The sequence below is a fragment of the Culex quinquefasciatus genome, chromosome 3 (genome assembly GCF_015732765.1).
Source record: "Culex quinquefasciatus strain JHB chromosome 3, VPISU_Cqui_1.0_pri_paternal, whole genome shotgun sequence".
Lineage (NCBI taxonomy): Eukaryota > Metazoa > Arthropoda > Insecta > Diptera > Culicidae > Culex > Culex quinquefasciatus.
The window spans coordinates 194,819,969-194,842,500 of NC_051863.1; the positions used below are offsets into that span (position 1 = coordinate 194,819,969).

The window sequence follows — 22,532 nt, forward strand, 5'->3', positions numbered from 1 at the left end:
ATGTAGGTCACCCAGCTCAACGTTAATTTCTCTCCCCCTTCAGAACCAACACCTACCCCAAGATCCCCGAACGCTACCGGTTGCGCAGCTCGGACCAGTACCAGTCCCCGCAGCACTACACCAGTTCGGGCAACCCCGCCGCGTCCCAGTCCCATCCGCACTCGCCTTCGTCCCCGTCGCCCTCGCACTCGCACCGTTCGGCGTCACTCCACGAACAGCACCAGCACCAGCTTCATCTCCAGCAGCAGCAGTACCAACACCATCAGCAGCAGCATTTCCACCCCCAGCATCACTCGATCCACACGACGCCCCTGTCGTCGCGACACTCGAGTCTGCAGTCTCCGCCGCCGCAACATCCGGGAGCAGGCGGCCCCGGAATGTCCGCGGACAACAACAACGGAGGCAGCCCTGGCGGCGGCCAGCAGAACAACAAAAAGGACTCCGCCAAGAGCAACAAAGAGGAAGAGGTGATTTATTTTTGATACATGCCTGTCGAAGTCGAGATCTAAGCTGGACTGGATGCTTCTGTGCGCGCTGGTCGTCACCCTGTTGCTGCAGCTTCTCCGACTGATCCTCTATCCTGTGTTCTACTTGCTCTCCTAGGAATGCAACCTACGCTGCATTCGCCACCATTTGTGCAAATCACGGGTAAACCAAGTTTACTTCCTACCTTTCTTTTAAGACGAACGAACTATTGAACGAAAAATCAATAAAATTGATGCAAACTTCTGTACAGTTTTAGCTTACTTTTCTACTTACTTGAAACAGAAAACTTTTATGCTTTTTTGTGCGGCCTATAATTTAGAACGCTGCGCGCGTTCCGTCAAAAAGGCGAAGATCGTCGAGAAAGATTACATTATCAAAAAATGGTGTAGCAAAACCAGAGTTAGTAGTGGATTGTTTCTATTTGTTCCAAAAAAAAACAAACAAATTAACAACGTTACAGGATATAATTCAATGTGAAAAACACACACATAAAAAACATATCTGTTGATGGTTAGCAAACTGTCCTTTCAATTCCACAAAATGCGCACAATGCAATATCCCCCCCATTAATCTGTCTCCGTTTTGTCAAATTCATTTCCACGTAACCCGAAAGTGAGAGTAAATCTAATTCTTAAAATACAGTACAGTACAATCTCCCCCTCCCCCTGACAAAGACATTCCACGGTGGCGTGATGGTGTGTGAGATATCTAAAGCGATGCATTCTTCATAATTTTGGATCTTGGAGGAGATTGGAGTTGGAAATGCAACCAGAATTGAGGAAATCCCACTCAAAAATGATATATATTCTTTTTTTTCGATTTGACGTCTAATTCATGTTGAAAATGGCAAAAATTTGTTTGACTACAGAAAAAAAACTAAAAAAAAACATACTTCTTCTGCTTCTCGAGGTAGATATTTCGTGCGCTGCATCCACGGTAGTTGCTGGTGTGGTTACCTCCACAGTTTGCGCACTTGGGCGTGACTTGGTTTGCTCAGCGTTGTCCCCCAAGTCCGGAAACGGTAGCATTCGCTACTTCCATCGGGTTCTCGGAGTAAAACCGGCAGTATACCCAACAACAAAATACTTCCGTGGCGTTAATTCGGCACATGAGACCCTTCAGGTCAGAAAGTGGACGGTCTTGGCAACTCGGTAATACAACCTTAAAAGCTGTCTTCAAAACGGGGTCGAATGTGTAGAACTTGAAGTTGGTACGCTTCAATTCTTCCACAACCAGGTCGTAGTTTTGTTTTGTCGAATGAAGTCACTTGCACTAACGATTTACCGAATTTGAGACAGTATCTGAGGACTTCCAGTAGCTTGTCACAATCTGAGTGATTGAAGCGTAAACAAGCATCGAACAGAAACATCAGATGCCGCGACGTAAACAAAAGCCAAACTGTCAAAAATAGATACCCGTCACTGAAAATGCTCACCTCATGCATCCAGTGCTGCCTATTATATTGTTATTGTTTTCCCCATCATCCAGCTTCTATTGAGAATGTTGGCTGAAGTTGATGTACTAGTCGACAGATTTTGGCCGGAAGAACCTGTGCGTTGCCTTGTCCTTTTGGGGCTGCTCTCCTGAACACGACAATTGGCGGTATTGTAATAAACTTGAATGAAATATTTCACCGCACAGCCTCCTTCGCGCGATGACTTTCGACGCGGCGTTGGTTTGTTTACCTTTTTGAACTCGGCCGGTAGACGAACTTCGCGGGTGTTTCGAGGCCGCACTCGAACTGCCACGGCCGCGGTTGGCCTTTGGCATGCTGCAGGAGCAAACCCCCACGGATAATTACGGTCAATTACGGCGAAAAATCTCGAAAAACCGAAGAGCACTGAACACTTGACAGCTGCTTGCTCTAGAGTGTACACGGAGAGAATAACTCAAAAGAAGTGATTTTGGACAGAAGATTTGTTTTGTTAATTTTCTATGTGAAATCTTCAACCATTGATGGATTGTTTACGAAATATTTCATCATCAAACTTTGAGAACCCATAGTCATATTCCCATTTTCAGCTTTTGGTGGATTCTTTGTGAAATGTTTCCTCCGTCAATTTTGACAGCGTTATTTTGAGACATTCAAATGTAGACTGGACCCAATTTTCACTCCAAGCTTTTCTGCGATCCAAAAATGATGAAGGACACACACAAAAAAACTATTAAAGACTTGAACACATTATAGTGTGTAAATGTACATAGCAAACAATGTTATCTCTAGTTATACATAAAAATAATCAAAAAAGACAAACTTGTGTAAGAGAAGATACCACAAAACACAACACAAACACACATTCAAACACAGAAACCTAACGTAGTTCCGTTCAAGACAAATCCGGGAATGCGTGTGATATCAAAAACAAACAGCTGTTAGTTTTCTACACCCAAAACTGTTACGTCGAATGTTGCATTTATATCAAGCTGTAGCAGAGCGTTTTAACCAGACAAGATTACCACCAAAAGACATAAAAACAAATGCTTGAACTATTGCTACACTTTTAACGAGACTGGAATTAATGAATTTAAATTCGCTTTTAGGTTTGTTACACTAGAACCACACTCACACAAAAAACTTGCTTGTTAACTTGACAATTTGAAAAGAAAAAGATACAAATATCTCGACAATATCGAATCACACAGGATTAGAGCAGCTTTTACGTTTGCCAAATCAGTTAGCTAACAACAACAAAAATATCGCTCAATACAATCAGCTAATTACATGGGCATTAACCGTCATTTCCTTCCTTCCCAATGCAAACAAAAACACACCCACACTGATATAAAAATGCAATCTTTCTGGATTGTTTTACCCAACTGTACTGAACGTGGCTCGATCGTGTTGCAGCACCGAGCAAATGACAAAGTATTATTAATTTTTAAGCAGATGATAACACAACAGATAGATACCATTATTTGCAAAACAAAGAGTAAAGGAAAAACAAAGAGAGATAAAAATACAACTTCTTGACAATACAAAATGTTCTATATATACAACATAAAAGCAAAACACGATAGAGAAAAGAGAAACAACACGCTACACGCAGAGAAATTGTAAAAAGCTTATGAAAATTTGAAAACTATAATGCTTCAGATCATACAAAAACTGAAAGAATACATAGCTTTAGACAACTATCAGAGAAAGGAATGAAACTGACAGGCGAAAACCGAATAAACAAAAACAAAACAATGTGTATGTATGTATAGGTGAACCACTATAAAGTACTATCAATCTAAGGAATGCAAACAAAAATAAAGATACTTAAAAACTGCAGCAAAAAAAAAATCCCCTCCCAAAATTTGTAAATAGTAGTGAACAGAGACTATTTAACGTTTCAGAGAACAAGTATTTTTAATGAACTTGGGTAGGAAACAAAGCAAAAAAAAAAAATGGATACTTGAAGATGAAACCCAGATTATATATACAAAACAACTACATTCAACCGTAAAATACAAGTGAAAATTGAAACATTGAAGGCAACTCAACAAAATAAAAACAAAACAAACAAGACTTAATCTGCTCAACTCTTCTATATTTAATCGACAAAACAACACGATGTTACAAAACACACACACACACATTGGAGCGCACGCACGTGCAAGTGAGACTTAGTAGGCGAAAAACAAACACAACACACACACACACACTATGATTCAAAAACACACACAAACATGGAACTTTCAAAACCGATGTGCTACTACAAAATACTTAACTTTTCTTCATTCGCGATGTATTTTTGTAAACTTTTCAAACCGTTTATTCTTCATAAATTGGAGATTGAGGCGAAAACCGACAACTTTTTCCGCAAATGTATTTCCCCGTGTTTCGATGTTGCTTCCACAGAACGAGACATCCGCCGCCATTTTTCCTCTCCTCAAGAAGGCATCAGAGAATACGTATAAACATTTCGAGTAGTAGTCAAGCAAAATACATTTAAAGAAAGCAGAAAGTTGTAATCGCTGGATGTAGAGCATTCCTCGTGTGAGGGGCAAACAAAAAAAAAATAAGCAAAACAAACAAAAAACGATGTTATTATTGTTGTTCGTCATAGCATTCGGTAGTAGCCATTTTTCCTCCCTCGGAGGATTTTTTTCAGTGACAGCTCGCTGATCTAGTAGGCGACGCAGTACACTGAAAGAAATCGTCCGCCCGAAAGTGTAACGTTTCATGCTCTGTTCCTGATTCCGTTTTGGTTCGTTTTTTGACACAAAAAAAGAGTTCAAAGCAGTATTTTTGTTTTAAAGACACATTTTAGTTTGGTATGTGACTACCCCTTAAGGGACTGGGCCATTCGGCAGAAAATTATTCGGCAGAATGACATTCGGCGGAAAGCCGAACGGCAGAAAAACAATCGGCGGAATGGGTCATTCGGCAGAAAAGGTCATTCGGCAGAAAATACGTTTGGCAGAAAAGCTTGTTTGGCAGAAAATCAATTGGCAGAATGTCATTAGGCGGAATGGTACAAATGGCAGAATAACTCGTTAGGCCGAATAAGTCGTTTGGCAGAATGTCGTTGAGCGGAATAGTACAAATGGCAGAATAACTCATTGGGCCGAATAAGTTGTTCAGCAGAAAACCATTCAGCAGAAAGCTTTGTTTGGCAGGATCTCTTCTTAGTTGGAAACGTTCGAAAACAATACACAAAACAATAATGAATTAAAAAATCTATTTGTTTAGACTCAAAATCAAAGTACAAAAAGATCACATTTTCGCGGTACTTTTGTACACCTTGCTGAGTCCGTCCATCGTTTGTCGTCCGTGCAACCGTACGACGTCAAAATTCAAAATATCAATATTTTTCGACATTGTTAAGCGGTTTTCTAGCGACGACGCACGGTTTTGTTATTCAGGACCATTGTGGTGTGCTGTAATTTCGGTTTTCAGGTCAATCATACAAAACAAATAACTTGTTCGAGCTTCAGCATTATCTTGGCGTTTCTCTATTGCGTGATTTCTACTCGAAACTAGGTGTCCACAGGTTTGAAACGGTAAAGGTAAGAACAAGATTATTCGTTTGACGCAGTGGTGGACGCAGCACTTTGCGCCAGTTCGATTTTTCTGTGATCTGTCAGTTGAACAATCTACAGAGCATACTATGTTCAATGGTCGATGACAGGCAGGCTATGATGACAGCCGCAAAGTTCTGCGTCCATCACTGCGTCGAACGGATAATCTGGTTCTTAGCTTGAGGTGAAGCCGTTGATCATTTTCGAAGAAAATTGATCATCATCATTATAAAATACAAGCCTTACCCGACAAACTTCGTTCTGCTTTTTTCGTTTTTGACGTTTTTGCTTTTTTGCTAATTCAGCCTCCTGTGATCAAAATTTGAGTTTACGTACATTTTTCCATACAATCTGCAGATGCTCCGGAATCGCTCAAAGAGTGGCCAAAGTGGAAATTTTTTAGCATATAAACCTTCCTTGGGCTTACACCAACCTAACGCAACAAAAAGCACCTCGATCCGACACTCCGTATTGAACTGATTCGCGTTCGAACAAAACCGTCGAATTTTTTTTATATATATAGATTCTGTATTAAATTCAATTTAACGAATTTCAGCACCAAAAGGAATCAGCATGTGCCGGTTATTACCTTCTTGAAGCCACTGAAAGAATTTTTGATCTAAATCAAATGTGCTTCAAAATTTATAAAATTTTGTGGCACAGTCATTGACGTCCTACTTGGCAGTCATTGATTAATGACGATTTCCATAAATTTTCAAGGAATGGGATAATCGTTACCAAAAAGAATCAGCATGTGTAGGGCACTATTCTAAACAACTTGTTGGAGGAATTTTGTGAAAATAATGAAAGCGACGCAAAATTTATATCTTTGAACAAAAATCATGACAATGATGGAAGTCTTCACGTTAAGATAATCCAAACCTCTCTTTACAATTATTTATCGCTGTCGTGCTGTTTTGTCGTACGTCGTATTTGACGTTCCGAGAAAAACGAGTTTTAAAGTTTGATCTTGAATAAACAAAAACGAGAGCACGCAATGTAAACAATAACAATTACAGTATGTTTAGTTGACCATTCTGTGCATTGCCCCGAAGTTTGGCTGAATTTGGTTGCCGGAGTCCCGAAATATAATTGAAAAGGTTTACGGTAGTCGAGCTCGTATCTGTGTCAAACGCTTTCTGACCTGAAATGCCTTTGGCCAATTGGGTCCTAAAATGATGTTTAAATTTGTGATATTATTGGTCATAACGATAAAGCTTATTTTTCTGAGTACAACGACCGCAAAGGATTTAAAATGGATTTTTAATTCAATTTAAAAAAAAACCCTTGAAAATGATATTATATATAAAAAAAAACAAAATTTTCGTTTTACTTGCTACTGGGACTGATAAGCCGAGAACTAAATTTGAGAATTGATCCACCAGTTAAAACATTAACTTCACGGTCCTTCTTGACAGGAAAGGTCCTACTTGACAGCCCGTTCCAAGGGGACCATACTTGAGCCATCGAAAAATGTTGTCTTGACAATATTTTTTGCATTAAAATGAAAAAAGTGATCACAAATGGTTTTTATCGTGTTTTTACAGTTGTTCATAAAAATTTACATAGGGCTTTAGTACCCGATTGTCGCACTTACATCAAATTTCAGGCTGTGTCAAGATAGCACGACAAGTTTGAAACTTCTTTCATATGGAAAATGACAAAAATGCACGAAGTTTTTTTGGTTTTTGTGGAATATCTCAGTATTTAAAACGAATTTTGGGGTCTGTTTCAGAATTTCGATTGATTGACTGGGAATAATTTTCACTTGTACTGCACAAAATTTCACAATTCTAATGATAATGGCAAACACGACAATGTAGGTTAGGGCAGAGTAGTCATCAATGAGACACGGGGAACAATGATAAAATGGCTCTCACAAGTAGTAGTTTCAACCAAACAGGCTCATATTTTGGGGAAAGGTGTGTCTACACGATACACGTCTGCCATAATAGTGGCTTTGGTTATGGAAGCTCCTTGAAAAGTTATTCATTAATGTTTGATTCTGGGGTGTAAAAGTAAATTATGGACAAAAATTAGTTTTTCGCTCATAGGCAGCCGTAAACACCAAAACTAACATTTCTCCAGATTTTTTTTTGACGTTTCATAGGGAATGAGTTGGGCTACAATGTCCTTTCATTTGGTTTGGCCAAAATTAAGAATATACCGAGAATCCAGGGCTACCTTATTGTTTCTCACTCCTTTCAGCCCATGGGTAACAATGAGACACTTTGATTTTTCTTCTTTTCAAAATCTATGTAACTAGGGCGATAAAAATCATGGATTTAGCTCAATACTGTTCATTGGTGAAAATCTACTCTTCAATCTGAACAAGAATAGCCGTTTTAAATAGCTTGAAAGATTAGTTTTTGCTCTTTCTTGTGCTTTGGTTTTTAAATGTATCAAAATTTTTAATCCAGTGTGATTCAAATTAAATAAGTCTCTTATTAATACATATTTTTATTTTTATATGACATGACCAGAAAAGCTTCAACAATTTTTTAAAATGTCTAAAACAACAAATAAAAAAACAGCAGATAAAATCATAACAAACAATATTTTACAAATTATCTTAATGTCCCTACCGCCAACTGGAGAAAATCTGAAGTACAAACTGAATAAGTACACGAGATTTCAGAGCAATTAATTTGGAGATCGGTGTACTGATTGTTTTGTTCTGTTTCTGTTTTAACCGAAATCAATCAGAAAAATCAAAACATTATGCAAAAAATAAACTAAAACAGCTGTTCTGATTCGATACATTCGTCTTTGTTGCCAAAGATGTTTCATAAAAAAATATTTAAAATTACTTTTTTTCAATTTAAATTCATGAATATAAAAGTGAAGCGAAAATATTTCAAGCGCTAAGCAATTTACGGCAATTTACGGATCTGACAATTATTCTCTATAAGTAAAATTATGCTTAATATTTTATTTTTATTTTTTAATCGTTGTTCATCTATTCCACAACAAAATCTGAATTTCCAGACCAAAATTTGATATTTTTACCGATTTCGGGGATTCCGGGATAAAATATAAAAATCCCGGATTCGGAAATTCCCGGTTTTGGAAAAATCCCGGGAGTTTTGTCCCGGGAATTCCCGGGATGGACGCACTATATGTAACTTTTCAAAATATGAATTGAAAGTGATTTTTGGCAAATTTATTGAGTTTTAACTCCACTTAACAAAAAACATAAAGTTTTTTGGTATAAATATATGGATTTTACAAAATTCTAATACTTTTTGGTATAACTTTTGTTAATTTAAGTTTCAAGTTGGTAAAATTGTTTTAAAATAATTAAGGCAAGTTACCTGCAACGGAACAATACTAAAACATGACATTTTATTAGAAAATAATTGATTTTCGTAGAGTGTCTCATTGTTCCTGCCAAGTGCGTCTATAATGAGACAGTTGAATAACTCGGGCTGTAGACGTAATACCGATGTCATATTTTGGTCAATGTTGGTACACATTAAAAGAAAGTACTGTATGTAAAAAAAATATTTACACCCCTTGGGCACTATACACATTTTGTGATGAAACATATAAACAATTAAAAGTTTGTCAAAAACCTAGTACTACGTTTTATTCAGAAACTCATGCCGAACATTTTGCTATAAAAGCTCATGAAAAGATGATTTCCATAAAAGAAATAAAAAAGGTGCAACAAAAGTTTGTAGGGAGAGTGGGGAGACTTGATCCCCGGGGACACTTGATCCCAAGCCTGTATCTCGTCAGCATGTGGGTAAAACAATTGGCTTTGTTCTAGAAAGTTGTGTGAAATCAACTAAAACTCATTGTAGAAAACAAAGAAAAAAAATTAAAAAAATGTTTAGATTGAGTTACACACATTTTTCTAAAAAGTGCTGCAAAAAACTTCCAAGAGATCTTTTTTCTTTGTTTTGATAAGTATAGAAAACACTCAAAAATTATTTAAAAAAATATTTTTTATACATGAATTGCTTGATAAACATATCAACTCCAAAACCCTTCCGCATTTGACGTTAAATTTATCGTCATACTATTTTTACAAACAATTGTTTGAAAAAGTACGTTTAGGGAGACTTGATCCCTGCATTTTTACAGTCACTGGAATCAGCCTCAAGATTAATTAATTGAGCTGGGTTTTCGTACATAGTTTCCTTCAGTATAGTTGAACATAACTTACTGCAGTTTGAACCATTTTTCAAAAGTTTTGTAAACAAAAATTACCAGCTTTTGTAAACATGCTCAATTTTGGTCTAAAAAAGAAAATTTTAAGTTTTTAAATATTTTGCATGCTAAACTTGTTATATTTTGAAAACAAACGTACAGGTTTAATGTGAAATTGCTGTAACTTATAGAAAATTAAAAGATTGGATGAATAAGAAACATTTTGCTTAAGATTTCTTCAAAATGTTGAATAGGGGATCAAATTACTCCCAACATTTTGAAAATGGCGGTTTAATATATTTTTTTAAAACGCTTGGCATGATTCGAAGAGTTTATCTGATGAAATACCCTTATTAGCCAAACATAGTTGTATGTTTAAGCTTTCAATTCTTGCAAAAGTTCATAGTTTTGTGAGAAATTGGCAGAGTTATGTGCGATACAAAAAGGGGATCAAGTCTCCCCACTCTCCCCTACACCTTTCGAAAAATTAACATAAATAAAGTTATTTGTTGATAAATCACCATAATTCCAGTCTCCCAACTCCAAATAGGCATCCTTGACTGATTAACAAAATAATTTGGTTTGAATATCAAGTTTACTACTTACTTAGAATGAAAGTTTAAATAACTCTGGAAATTCTATATAAAACTTATCTAAACTTAGTTTTGCAAACATTTAATTTAACTGAACGTCAATATATTACCATAGAATTGCTAATTGTGGGTATAACACCGTTTTGGGAGTCTTTGTATCGATAGAATAAATTTTTCGTTGGAATTTCGTTTAAACCCGAAATTTCGTCGTCGGAAAATCCGCCGGCATCCGAACCGGTCCACGATTCACAAGTCAATCTCTGTGGCATTGGAAAGGGCATACAATTTCCGATCTTTTGATACCCATACATCAAGGTTTTCTATAAAACCCACGTTTTTAAATACTTAAGCAAAAACGTTGTTATGGTTTCGTTTGAGCAATCTGCCAAAAATGTATGGACTTTCGTAATTTTTTTTCTAGTGGATCAAACTGGGCAAAAAGCCCAGGTATTTAAAAACGTGGGTTTTATAGAAAACATTGATGTATGGGCAGCAAAAGATCGGAAATTTTATGCCCTTTAAAGATTTGTCTGGTCACGCCTGCCGTCGGACGGGAAATTGAATGTTGGCCCCGTCGGACCTACAGGTTAAGTCGTAAGCTCAGTCCAGGTTGTCTCACTGGGTTCTGTCTCGATAAAGTTGCTGGTAGGAAGTTAGACAAAAATGACTTTGTCTGCCAAATAATATTCTGCCTTAAGATATATTCTGCTTAATGATCTTTTCTGCCATTTGTTTGTCTGCCTTCTGTACTTTTCTGCCATATGAACCTTTCTGCCTTATGTGCTTTTCTGCCAATCGACGTTCCGCCAAATGACCCTGTCTGCCATTTGACCTTTTCTGCCGAACATTTTTCTGCCATTCGTACTTTTCCGCCGAATGTACTTTCTGCCGAATGTTTGTCTGCCGAATGACCTTTTCTGCCTTCTGGTTGTCTGCCGAACGTCATTCCGCCGACCGTCATTCTGCCGAATGGCCCAGTCCCACCCCCATCTTAAATTATTATTTATTTAATCCCACTCACAAAAACACACACACACACACTAAATTATTTAAACACACTCGCACACTCATTAAAAAAGAAATGAAAATATAACCTCTATTTCGAGTTAGTCGCAGCAGCGACGTGCAAGTTAATCCCGGTTTCTCGTTTACAATCTTGAACAACTACAAATTTTCCCAATAGTTTGGGTTATTTTAGAAAAAAAGAAACAAAGTTAAACTATTACAACCACCTAATCGGATATCGAAGAAAGCAAATGAAGAAAGTTCTGCCGGCAGAAATCGCCACCGATTGACAACAAAACATGAAAAAACCACAAATCGTGAGAGAAACAATCAAGAATATAGACTGTTCGTAAGCTAGTTCTTTATTATCATAACGTATATTTTTACCTTGATCGTATTATCATCATTATCGGTTTACCCCTCGTTTCTGTCGAGAGGGGTGCCACTATTTAAAATTAAAAAAAGGAAATCTTATATACACGTGCAAGCAAATCAGTTTTAAACAAAATCGAACCATTTTTTAACCAAGACAAACCAACAAAAAAAAAAGAACTAAATCCATTCCAGTTGTTTTACGCGAATCGCAAAGTGGATTAACCTTTGGTCTCACGAAATACTCCTTCCCCCGCTCTACTTTTGTACTATTAGAGGTATTGTACTTAAAGCAAGCAAAGATGAAGAAGAAAAAGAAACATAAGAAGCAAGCAAACTAATTAATTTGTCTCGAGCAAATCGTAAAATCCGAAAAAAAAGAAAAGCAAACGAAACCAATTCGCAACTAAAAAAAAATTGAGAGCAACCAGCAAAACATGTGGAAAGCAACCAGCAAAACATGTGGAAACCAGCAAAAAAGCAAACGGTGGAGAGAAAAGAGAAGAAAAATCTAGCAAAAAAAAACACACTCAGCAAAAAAATGAAACATGAAAATATAATGTTATTCAAATGTTATTTCAATCACTGTTGAAATGTTAGAATAAATTTAAAGAAAACAAGTTTGGAGTGTTTGGTTGTATGCGTAGAAAATATCACAAACGTCTTTTTAAAACCTTTTTTATATAATCATGGCGAGTCACATATTCTTAAAATAAAAGATAATGCATATTTGCAATTTCGTTCTGAGAAAATACTTTCATCAAAAATATTTAATAATAAAATAAAATTTTGTGCTTTTTTCCATTTTGTCAATATTGTCATTTTTTTCTATTTTGTCAATTTTGTCAATTTTGTCAATTTTGTCAATTTTGTCAATTTTGTCAATTTTGTCAATTTTGTCAATTTTGTCAATTTTGTCAATTTTGTCAATTTTGTCAATTTTGTCAATTTTGTCAATTTTGTCAATTTTGTCAATTTTGTCAATTTTGTCAATTTTGTAAATTTTGTCAATTTTGTCAATTTTGTCAATTTTGTCAATTTTGTCAATTTTGTCAATTTTGTCAATTTTGTCAATTTTGTCAATTTTGTCAATTTTGTCAATTTTGTCAATTTTGTCAATTTTGTCAATTTTGTCAATTTTGTCAATTTTGTCAATTTTGTCAATTTGGTCAATTTTGCCAATTTTGTAAATTTTGTCAATTTTGTCAATTTTGTCAATTTTGTCAATTTTGTCAATTTTGTCAATTTTGTCAATTTTGTCAATTTTGTAAATTTTGTAAATTTTGTAAATTTTGTCAATGTTGTCAATTTTGTCAATGTTGTCAATTTTTTCGATTTTGTCAATTTTGTCAATGTTGTCAATTTTGTCAATTTTGTCAATTTTGTCAATTTTGTCAATTTTGTCAATTTTGTCAATTTTGTCAATTTTGTCAATTTTGTCAATTTTGTCAATTTTGTCAATTTTGTCAATTTTGTCAATTTTGTCAATTTTGTCAATTTTGTCAATTTTGTCAATTTTGTCAATTTTGTCAATTTTGTCAATTTTGTCAATTTTGTCAATTTTGTCAATTTTGTCAATTTTGTCAATTTTGTCAATTTTGTCAATTTTGCCAATTTTGTCAATTTTGTCAATTTTGTCAATTTTGTCAATTTTGTCAATTTTGTCAATTTTGTCAATTTTGTCAATTTTGTCAATTTTGTCAATTTTGTCAATGTTGTCAATTTTGTCAATTTTGTCAATTTTGTCAATTTTGTCAATTTTGTCAATTTTGTCAATTTTGTCAATTTTGTCAATTTTGTCAATTTTGTCAATTTTGTCAATTTTGTCAATTTTGTCAATTTTGTCAATTTTGTCAATTTTGTCAATTTTGTCAATTTTGTCAATTTTGTCAATTTTGTCAATTTTGTCAATTTTGTCAATTTTGTCAATTTTGTCAATTTTGTCAATTTTGCCAATTTTGTCAATTTTGTCAATTTTGTCAATTTTGTCAATTTTGTCAATTTTGTCAATTTTGTCAATTTTGTCAATTTTGTCAATTTTGTCAATTTTGTCAATTTTGTCAATTTTGTCAATTTTGTCAATTTTGTCAATTTTGTCAATGTTGTCAATTTTGTCAATTTTGTCAATTTTGTCAATTTTGTCAATTTGGTCAATTTTGCCAATTTTGTCAATTTTGTCAATTTTGTCAATTTTGTCAATTTTGTCAATTTTGTCAATTTTGTCAATTTTGTCAATTTTGTCAATTTTGTCAATTTTGTCAATTTTGTCAATTTTGTCAATTTTGTCAATTTTGTCAATTTTGTCAATTTTGTCAATTTTGTCAATTTTGTCAATTTTGTCAATTTTGTCAATTTTGTCAATTTTGTCAATTTTGTCAATTTTGTCAATTTTGTCAATTTTGTCAATTTTGTCAATTTTGTCAATTTTGTCAATTTTGTCAATTTGGTCAATTTTGTCAATTTTGTCAAGTTTGTCAATTTTGTCAATTTTGTCAATTTTGTCAATTTTGTCAATTTTGTCAATTTTGTCAATTTTGTCAATTTTGTCAATTTTGTCAATTTTGTCAATTTTGTCAATTTTGTCAATTTTGTCAATTTTGTCAATTTTGTCAATTTTGTCAATTTTGTCAATTTTGTCAATTTTGTCAATTTTGTCAATTTTGTCAATTTTGTCAATTTTGTCAATTTTGTCAATTTTGTCAATTTTGTCAATTTTGTCAATTTTGTCAATTTTGTCAATTTTGTCAATTTTGTCAATTTTGTCAATTTTGTCAATTTTGTCAATTTTGTCAATTTTGTCAATTTTGTCAATTTTGTCAATTTTGTCAATTTTGTCAATTTTGTCAATTTTGTCAATTTTGTCAATTTTGTCAATTTTGTCAATTTTTTCGATTTTGTCAATTTTGTCAATGTTGTCAATTTTGTCAATTTTGTCAATTTTGTCAATTTTGTCAATTTTGTCAATTTTGTCAATTTTGTCAATTTTGTCAATTTGGTCAATTTTGCCAATTTTGTAAATTTTGTCAATTTTGTCAATTTTGTCAATTTTGTCAATTTTGTCAATTTTGTCAATTTTGTCAATTTTGTAAATTTTGTAAATTTTGTAAATTTTGTAAATTTTGTCAATGTTGTCAATTTTGTCAATGTTGTCAATTTTTTCGATTTTGTCAATTTTGTCAATGTTGTCAATTTTGTCAATTTTGTCAATTTTGTCAATTTTGTCAATTTTGTCAATTTTGTCAATTTTGTCAATTTTGTCAATTTTGTCAATTTTGTCAATTTTGTCAATTTTGTCAATTTTGTCAATTTTGTCAATTTTGTCAATTTTGTCAATTTTGTCAATTTTGTCAATTTTGTCAATTTTGTCAATTTTGTCAATTTTGTCAATTTTGTCAATTTTGTCAATTTTGTCAATTTTGTCAATTTTGTCAATTTTGTCAATTTTGTCAATTTTGTCAATTTTGTCAATTTTGTCAATTTTGTCAATTTTGTCAATTTTGTCAATTTTGTCAATTTTGTCAATTTTGTCAATTTTGTCAATTTTGTCAATTTTGTCAATTTTGTCAATTTTGTCAATTTTGTCAATTTTGTCAATTTTGTCAATTTTGTCAATTTTGTCAATTTTGTCAATTTTGTCAATTTTGTCAATTTTGTCAATTTTGTCAATTTTGTCAATTTTGTCAATTTTGTCAATTTTGTCAATTTTGTCAATTTTGTCAATTTTGTCAATTTTGTCAATTTTGTCAATTTTGTCAATTTTGTCAATTTTGTCAATTTTGTCAATTTTGTCAATTTTGTCAATTTTGTCAATTTTGTCAATTTTGTCAATTTTGTCAATTTTGTCAATTTTGTCAATTTTGTCAATTTTGTCAATTTTGTCAATTTTGTCAATTTTGTCAATTTTGTCAATTTTGTCAATTTTGTCAATTTTGTCAATTTTGTCAATTTTGTCAATTTTGTCAATTTTGTCAATTTTGTCAATTTTGTCAATTTTGTCAATTTTGTCAATTTTGTCAATTTTGTCAATTTTGTCAATTTTGTCAAATTTGTCAATTTTGTCAATTTTGTCAATTTTGTCAATTTTGTCAATTTTGTCAATTTTGTCAATTTTGTCAATTTTGTCAATTTTGTCAATTTTGCCAATTTTGTCAATTTTGTCAATTTTGTCAATTTTGTCAATTTTGTCAATTTTGTCAATTTTGTCAATTTTGTCAATTTTGTCAATTTTGTCAATTTTGTCAATTTTGTCAATTTTGTCAATTTTGTCAATTTTGTCAATTTTGTCAATTTTGTCAATTTTGTCAATTTTGTCAATTTTGTCAATTTTGTCAATTTTGTCAATTTTGTCAATTTTGTCAATTTTGTCAATTTTGTCAATTTTGTCAATTTTGTCAATTTTGTCAATTTTGTCAATTTTGTCAATTTTGTCAATTTTGTCAATTTTGTCAATTTGGTCAATTTTGCCAATTTTGTAAATTTTGTCAATTTTGTCAATTTTGTCAATTTTGTCAATTTTGTCAATTTTGTCAATTTTGTCAATTTTGTCAATTTTGTCAATTTTGTCAATTTTGTCAATTTTGTCAATTTTGTCATTTTTGTCAATTTTGTCAATTTTGTCAATTTTGTCAATTTTGTCAATTTTGTCAATTTTGTCATTTTTGTCATTTTTGTCAATTTTGTCAATTTTGTCAATTTTGTCAATTTTGTCAATTTTGTCAATTTTGTCAATTTTGTCAATTTTGTCAATTTTGTCAATTTTGTCAATTTTTTCGATTTTGTCAATTTTGTCAATGTTGTCAATTTCGTCAATTTTGTCAATTTTGTCAATTTTGCCAATTTTGTAAATTTTGTCAATTTTGTCAATTTTGTCAATTTTGTCAATTTTGTCAATTTTGTCAATTTTGTCAATTTTGTCAATTTTGTCAATTTTGTAAATTTTGTAAATTTTGTAAATTTTGTCAATGTTGTCAATTTTGTCAATGTTGTAAATTTTTTCGATTTTGTCAATTTTGTCAATGTTGTCAATTTTGTCAATTTTGTCAATTTTGTCAATTTTGTCAATTTTGTCAATTTTGTCAATTTTGTCAATTTTGTCAATTTTGTCAATTTTGTCAATTTTGTCAATTTTGTCAATTTTGTCAATTTTGTCAATTTTGTCAATTTTGTCAATTTTGTCAATTTTGTCAATTTTGTCAATTTTGTCAATTTTGTCAATTTTGTCAATTTTGTCAATTTTGTCAATTTTGTCAATTTTGTCAATTTTGTCAATTTTGTCAATTTTGTCAATTTTGTCAATTTTGTCAATTTTGTCAATTTTGTCAATTTTGTCAATTTGTCAATTTTGTCAATTTTGTCAATTTTGTCAATTTTGCCAATTTTGTCAATTTTGTCAATTTTGTCAATTTTGTCAATTTTGTCAATTTTGTCAATTTTGTCAATTTTGTCAATTTTGTCAATTTTGTCAATTTTGTCAATTTTGTCAATTTTGTCAATTTTGTCAATTTTGTCAATTTTGTCAATTTTGTCAATTTTGTCAATTTTGTCAATTTTGTCAATTTTGTCAATTTTGTCAATTTTGTCAATTTTGTCAATTTTGTCAATTTTGTCAATTTTGTCAATTTTGTCAATTTTGTCAATTTTGTCAATTTTGTCAATTTTGTCAATTTTGTCAATTTTGTCAATTTTGTCAATTTTGTCAATTTTGTCAATTTTGTCAATTTTGTCAATTTTGTCAATTTTGTCAATTTTGTCAATTTTGTCAATTTTGTCAATTTTGTCAATTTTGTCAATTTTGTCAATTTTGTCAATGTTGTCAATTTTGTCAATTTTGTCAATTTTGTCAATGTTGTCAATTTTGTCAATGTTGTAAATTTTTTCGATTTTGTCAATTTTGTCAATGTTGTCAATTTTGTCAATTTTGTCAATTTTGTCAATTTTGTCAATTTTGTCAATTTTGTCAATTTTGTCAATTTTGTCAATTTTGTCAATTTTGTCAATTTTGTCAATTTTGTCAATTTTGTCAATTTTGTCAATTTTGTCAATTTTGTCAATTTTGTCAATTTTGTCAATTTTGTCAATTTTGTCAATTTTGTCAATTTTGTCAATTTTGACAATTTTGACAATTTTGTCAATTTTGTCAGTTTTGTCAATTTTGTCAATTTTGTCAATTTTGTCAATTTTGTCAATTTTGTCTATTTAATCTTAATAATACTTTTATCTTGTTTTCAATCCATCTTCATTGAAAAAAAAAAAAACAAAAAAAATCTTTTCGCGTTTCCGCTTGGACTGCAATCACCTTCCTCATGATTCGGCAAATTAGTGTGTTTACAGCGTGTGTCGCTACCATTTCATTCACGAAAACTTCATTGACAACAAATTTGTTCTAACAAGCTCAAGCCGCATGTGTCAGAACCCAAAACGAAGTGCCCCAGACTTGTGTGGTGATAATCCTTATCTGCTGCTTGTTCGGATGTCAATTTTCGTTCCAAACCGTCGATGCTGCCGCGCGCCACAATTGGGACTGCCCTAATCTAAGCCGGCTTGACGGCGACCAACACGCAGCTTCCTCAATCTCTTGACTCTTGCGTTTAGTCGCGATCGAGTGCCGGCCGAAAGTGGATCATCGAGCAGAGGAAGTCCAAGATGCTACCGTTCAATTTGCATCCCACCCTGATATGGGCTATCGCGTTCTGCTGTCTTTGCGTAACGGTGAGATTGAGTGGTTTAACCATAAAAAGAAGTTCAGTGTTTTTAAAAACATTTTTTCTGCCCACAAGATGTACCTCTGCACCTTTCGATCATATCTCAAAGGAGTCAAGGGACCGATCTCACAGCTTGCCTCAAGCATGCCACTCTCAAATTTCACACCGAAAGGTAAGTCCCAAAATCAACTTTGAAAGCACAAACAAATACAAGATAGTCCCTCTGCAGTGCGCAATTCGGCAGTTACAATCTTTGTGATAGACGTTGAAGCAGCCAAAATGGGGCAGGACCACGTGCTCCAGGGCAGTCCTGCAACGCTCAACATGGAAGCGATACTCAAATCGCAGAAGGTGAAACCATTTGACAGTGCTTCCAGTGAGTTGGCTCAGTCGGACAGTCTGACAAATTTGCTTCTGTGTGACGAAAAATCGGATTCGTTAAGGCTTTAGTCAAGGTGTTCTTTTTTTAATTGTTGTTTCCTGATGATAAGACTGGTTCTAGAATAAATATGAAAGAAAAACTGATTTCTTTTTTTTTGTTATTTTGTTTAAACCCGTTATCACAGCCATACAGTGATTGAGTGCAGGTTGTAACAAAAAACATCTGACTATTTTTTTACAACGAAATTTCAGAAAATCGCCAGCAAAAAACCTACAAGAAAGCATCAACATGATAAGAATGAATGAAAAAAAATATGAAAAATACTCAATCAAACTAACGAAAACTCTTGCGAAAACAACCATCAAGTTGATCCAGATGTCAGTCGAGTGTCGACCATCGGTTGCTGCGATCCCTGTCTGACATCGAAGAAACAAAGTAAATGGGGGCAAAAGTGAGAGACGTAACATTTTGCAATTTTCCATTATTATCAAGATTTTTCGAAAAAAAAAGTTTTGAAAAAGTTGTTATTCGTTGATCAAGGCTGTTTAAGAGGCAGTATTTGTAGATTCTGCTCGGTTTGTTCTAGAGGTCGTATCGAGGTGCTCCGATTTGGATGAAACTTTCAGCGTTTGTTTGTCTATACATGAGATGAACTCATGCCAAATATGAGCCCTCTACGACAAAGGGAAGTGGGGTAAAACGGGCATTGAAGTTTGAGGTCCAAAAAACATGAAAAATCTTAAAATTGCTCGCATTTCCGTAAAACTTCATCAATTCCAACTCTCTTAGATGCATTCGAATGGTCTTTTTAAGCCCTTCAAAATGTGCTATAGACATCCAGGATTGGTTTTACTTTTCTCATAGCTTTTGCAAATTACTGTTAAAAATGGATTTTTTTAAAACCTTAATAACTTTTCCCAACAGCCTCCAACACCCATACTCCCATAGGTCAAAAGTTAGGGAATTTCATGGACTATAAGCCTATGGAAATAACTTTTTGGCCAATCGCAGTTTTTCTCATAGTTTTACGGTTTTTCTAGAACAAACATTTTAAAACGTTAGTTTTTGCCCTGTAGGCCGCCATAGCGGCATTTTTTGGTCTCAATTTTGTCATATTCGGAATCCTCGGACAATTTCACGTTAGTTAGAAGTATTGGAGTTGTAATATTTCTTTAAAAAATAATTAAATAAAACATTTTTGAAAAAAGAAAAAGATCTTATTAACCCTATGACCAATACGTCAAATGCTGTATCAAGTAGGCGAAAACCTGTTTTACCCCCAATCCAACAAATTGTTAAAAAATATTTTAATTCATTCTAAACGGCAATTTTTCCAATCAAATTTACAACTCCAATACTTCTAACTTACGTGAAATTGTCCGAGGATTCCGAATATGACAAAATTGAGACCAAAAAATGCCGCTATGGCGGCCTACAGGGCAAAAACTAACGTTGTAAAATGTTTGTTCTAGAAAAATCGTCAAACTATGAGAAAAACTGCGATTGGCCAAAAAGTTATTTCCATAGGCTTATAGTCCATGAAATTCCCTAACTTTTGACCTATGGGAGTATGGGTGTTGGAGGCTGTTGGGAAAAGTTATTAAGGTTTTAAAAAAATCCATTTTTAACAGTAATTTGCAAAAGCTATGAGAAAAAGTAAAACCAATCCTGGATGTCTATAGCACATTTTGAAGGGCTTAAAAAGACCATTCGAATGCATCTAAGAGAGTTGGAATTGATGAAGTTTTACGGAAATTCGAGCAATTTTAAGATTTTTCATGTTTTTTGGACCTCAAACTTCAATGCCCGTTTTACCCCACTTCCCTTTGTCGTAGAGGGCTCATATTTGGCATGAGTTCATCTCATGTATAGACAAACAAACCCTGAAAGTTTCATCCAAATCGGAGCACCTCGATACGACCTGTTTCACATCGGTGAAAAACTCGCTCTTAAGGTAACTCTTGATGGTTTCAAGCAAACCATTTTTTATGCATCATTTTTTTTTTTTAAATTGTCTGCTCAACAACATTTATTGAACATTAATATACTCTAAAACATAACATAAGAAAATACACGAAATGTTTGAATAAAAAAATGTTCTAAATGAAAAATTACCCTTCTGGTTTATTGTTGATTTGAAAAGTACATTAAATTTCCCATAAAATAACATGTATCAAAATGTTTAACAGTTAAGTAACAAAAATGTGAACCTTTTTTAAACCATTTTTGTTTTTTTTTTTCGATGGTAAATCATTTTTTTCGAAATTCGCCATCAAATCGGGCGTCAAATTTTACATAAAAGTCCTTTTGACAAAAATTTATATTCAAATTGAAATTGCATGCCGTGGTATTAAAATTTGAAAGAAAAAGTGTTTAAAATGCATTTTACACCTGCCCAGTTGTTTTGCAATTATTAGTTTTCAAAATTTCCAAAAACCAAAGAAATATTTTTTCGCCAAAAAAAATTCAAAAAAAAAAATAAAACAATTTTGATTGATCCCAGACATGCTTAATATGATTTTAAACGCAGGAAAATGTATTTAAAATTGTAAAAATTGATATTAAACATTTATATCCTTTGAAATTTGGAAGTTTTTTGAAAAGAAATGGACCGATTTTGATAAAAACTTTCAAAAAAAAATTGCTGCGGCCTAAATGTACCGGTTTAGTTTTCAATAAACAAAATGTATAAAAAATCAGGTAGAACTGTCAAAAAATTGAATTTTGCTTAATAATTTTTAATTTTTAATTGTTTGTCAAAATATGGATTTTTTTCAAACAAAATTAAAAAAACATCTTCAAGCTTATAAACATTTTAGAGTAAGTTTCATACAAAAAAAAATGATTCTAAAATTTTCCTTTTTGTATAGCATTTACGCTAAATTTGAAATCTTTTTTTTTATTTTTTTGTATGAAATTTACTTTACTGACTATGCCTAAGGCTACCAACTCTTGCTGAGCAAAAATCCGTATACTTAACCGACATGACACCATGGTATAACAAAAAATGTCAAGGAATAAATTTGGAACCATCCATAAACTACGTGGACACTTTAGGGAGGGGGATATGGCGATTGTCCACGCACCATACAAATAAGTTTTTTTTTTGTATGGACAATTGTCCACGAGGGGGGAGGGGGGGGGGTCGAGATTTACAAAAAAGTGTCCACGTGGTTTATGGATGGTCCCTTTGAGAATTAGAAATATGTTTGTTAAACGTTTAAAAGTTAACGAAATATCAAGTTTGCTTTTACGAATAATATCGTTGTCAGTGTTTTCACGAAAACATTTCTAGAGGAAAGGTCCTATAAATACAAGCACAACACAATGTTTTCACAAGCTTTAGAAAGCCTTTTGATCTTTTATTTAATAAATATGTTTTGTAAGGAAAAAAATCGTAGGGTAGAGTAGTCATCAATGAGACACGGGGAACAATGATAAAATGGCTCTCACAAGTCGTAGTTTCAACCAATCAGGCTCATATTTGGGGGAAAGGTGTGTCTACTGGATACACGTCTGCCATATTAGTGGCTTTAGTTATGGGCGCTCCCTTGAAAAGTAATTCATAAATGTTTGATTATGCGTGTAAAAGTAAATTATGGACAACAAATACTTTTTCGCTCGTAGGTTGCCATTTACACCAAAACTAATATTTCTTCAAATTTCTTTCGACGTTCCATAGGGATTAAGTTGGGCTATAATGTCCTTTCATTAAGTTTGGCCAAAATTTAGAATATACCCAGAATCCAGGGCTGTCTCATTGTTCCCCACTCATTTTAGCCCATGAGTAACAATGAGACACTTTGATTTTTCTTCAATAAACTTTTCAAA

At 33.0% G+C, this 22,532-nt stretch overlaps 2 protein-coding genes across 9 annotated transcripts in view; both read left to right on the forward strand.

Annotated features, from left to right (window-relative positions):
• LOC6043934 (rho guanine nucleotide exchange factor 18) overlaps positions 1–4,722 on the forward strand; it is a 30,897-nt gene extending 26,175 nt beyond the window's left edge. For all 8 annotated transcript variants that reach the window (XM_038265782.1, XM_038265783.1, XM_038265784.1 and 5 more), the window contains one exon: positions 44–4,722. In XM_038265782.1, coding sequence (XP_038121710.1) covers positions 44–482 — 439 coding nt within the window. In that variant the 3' untranslated portion in view covers positions 483–4,722. The remainder of the gene's footprint in view (positions 1–43) is intronic.
• A 13,391-nt stretch (positions 4,723–18,113) lies between these two features.
• Positions 18,114–18,769, forward strand: LOC119770150. The gene is made up of 3 exons (XM_038264524.1): positions 18,114–18,326; positions 18,395–18,491; positions 18,549–18,769. The coding sequence occupies exons 1-3, from the start codon at positions 18,261–18,263 to the stop codon at positions 18,767–18,769; spliced, it is 384 nt and encodes a 127-aa protein (XP_038120452.1). The 5' UTR covers positions 18,114–18,260.
• Positions 18,770–22,532: the final 3,763 nt, after the last annotated feature.

What these genes read in the sequence shown, in the direction of transcription:
- LOC119770150 (XM_038264524.1), top strand. Translation starts at nt 18,261, where the DNA reads ATGCTACCGTTCAATTTGCATCCCACCCTGATATGGGCTATCGCGTTC. An exon ending in TCTGCTGTCTTTGCGTAACG is followed by an intron (nt 18,327 to 18,394) that starts GTGAGATTGAGT and finishes TCTGCCCACAAG; the next exon opens with ATGTACCTCTGCACCTTTCG. An exon ending in CTCAAATTTCACACCGAAAG is followed by an intron (nt 18,492 to 18,548) that starts GTAAGTCCCAAA and finishes GTCCCTCTGCAG; the next exon opens with TGCGCAATTCGGCAGTTACA.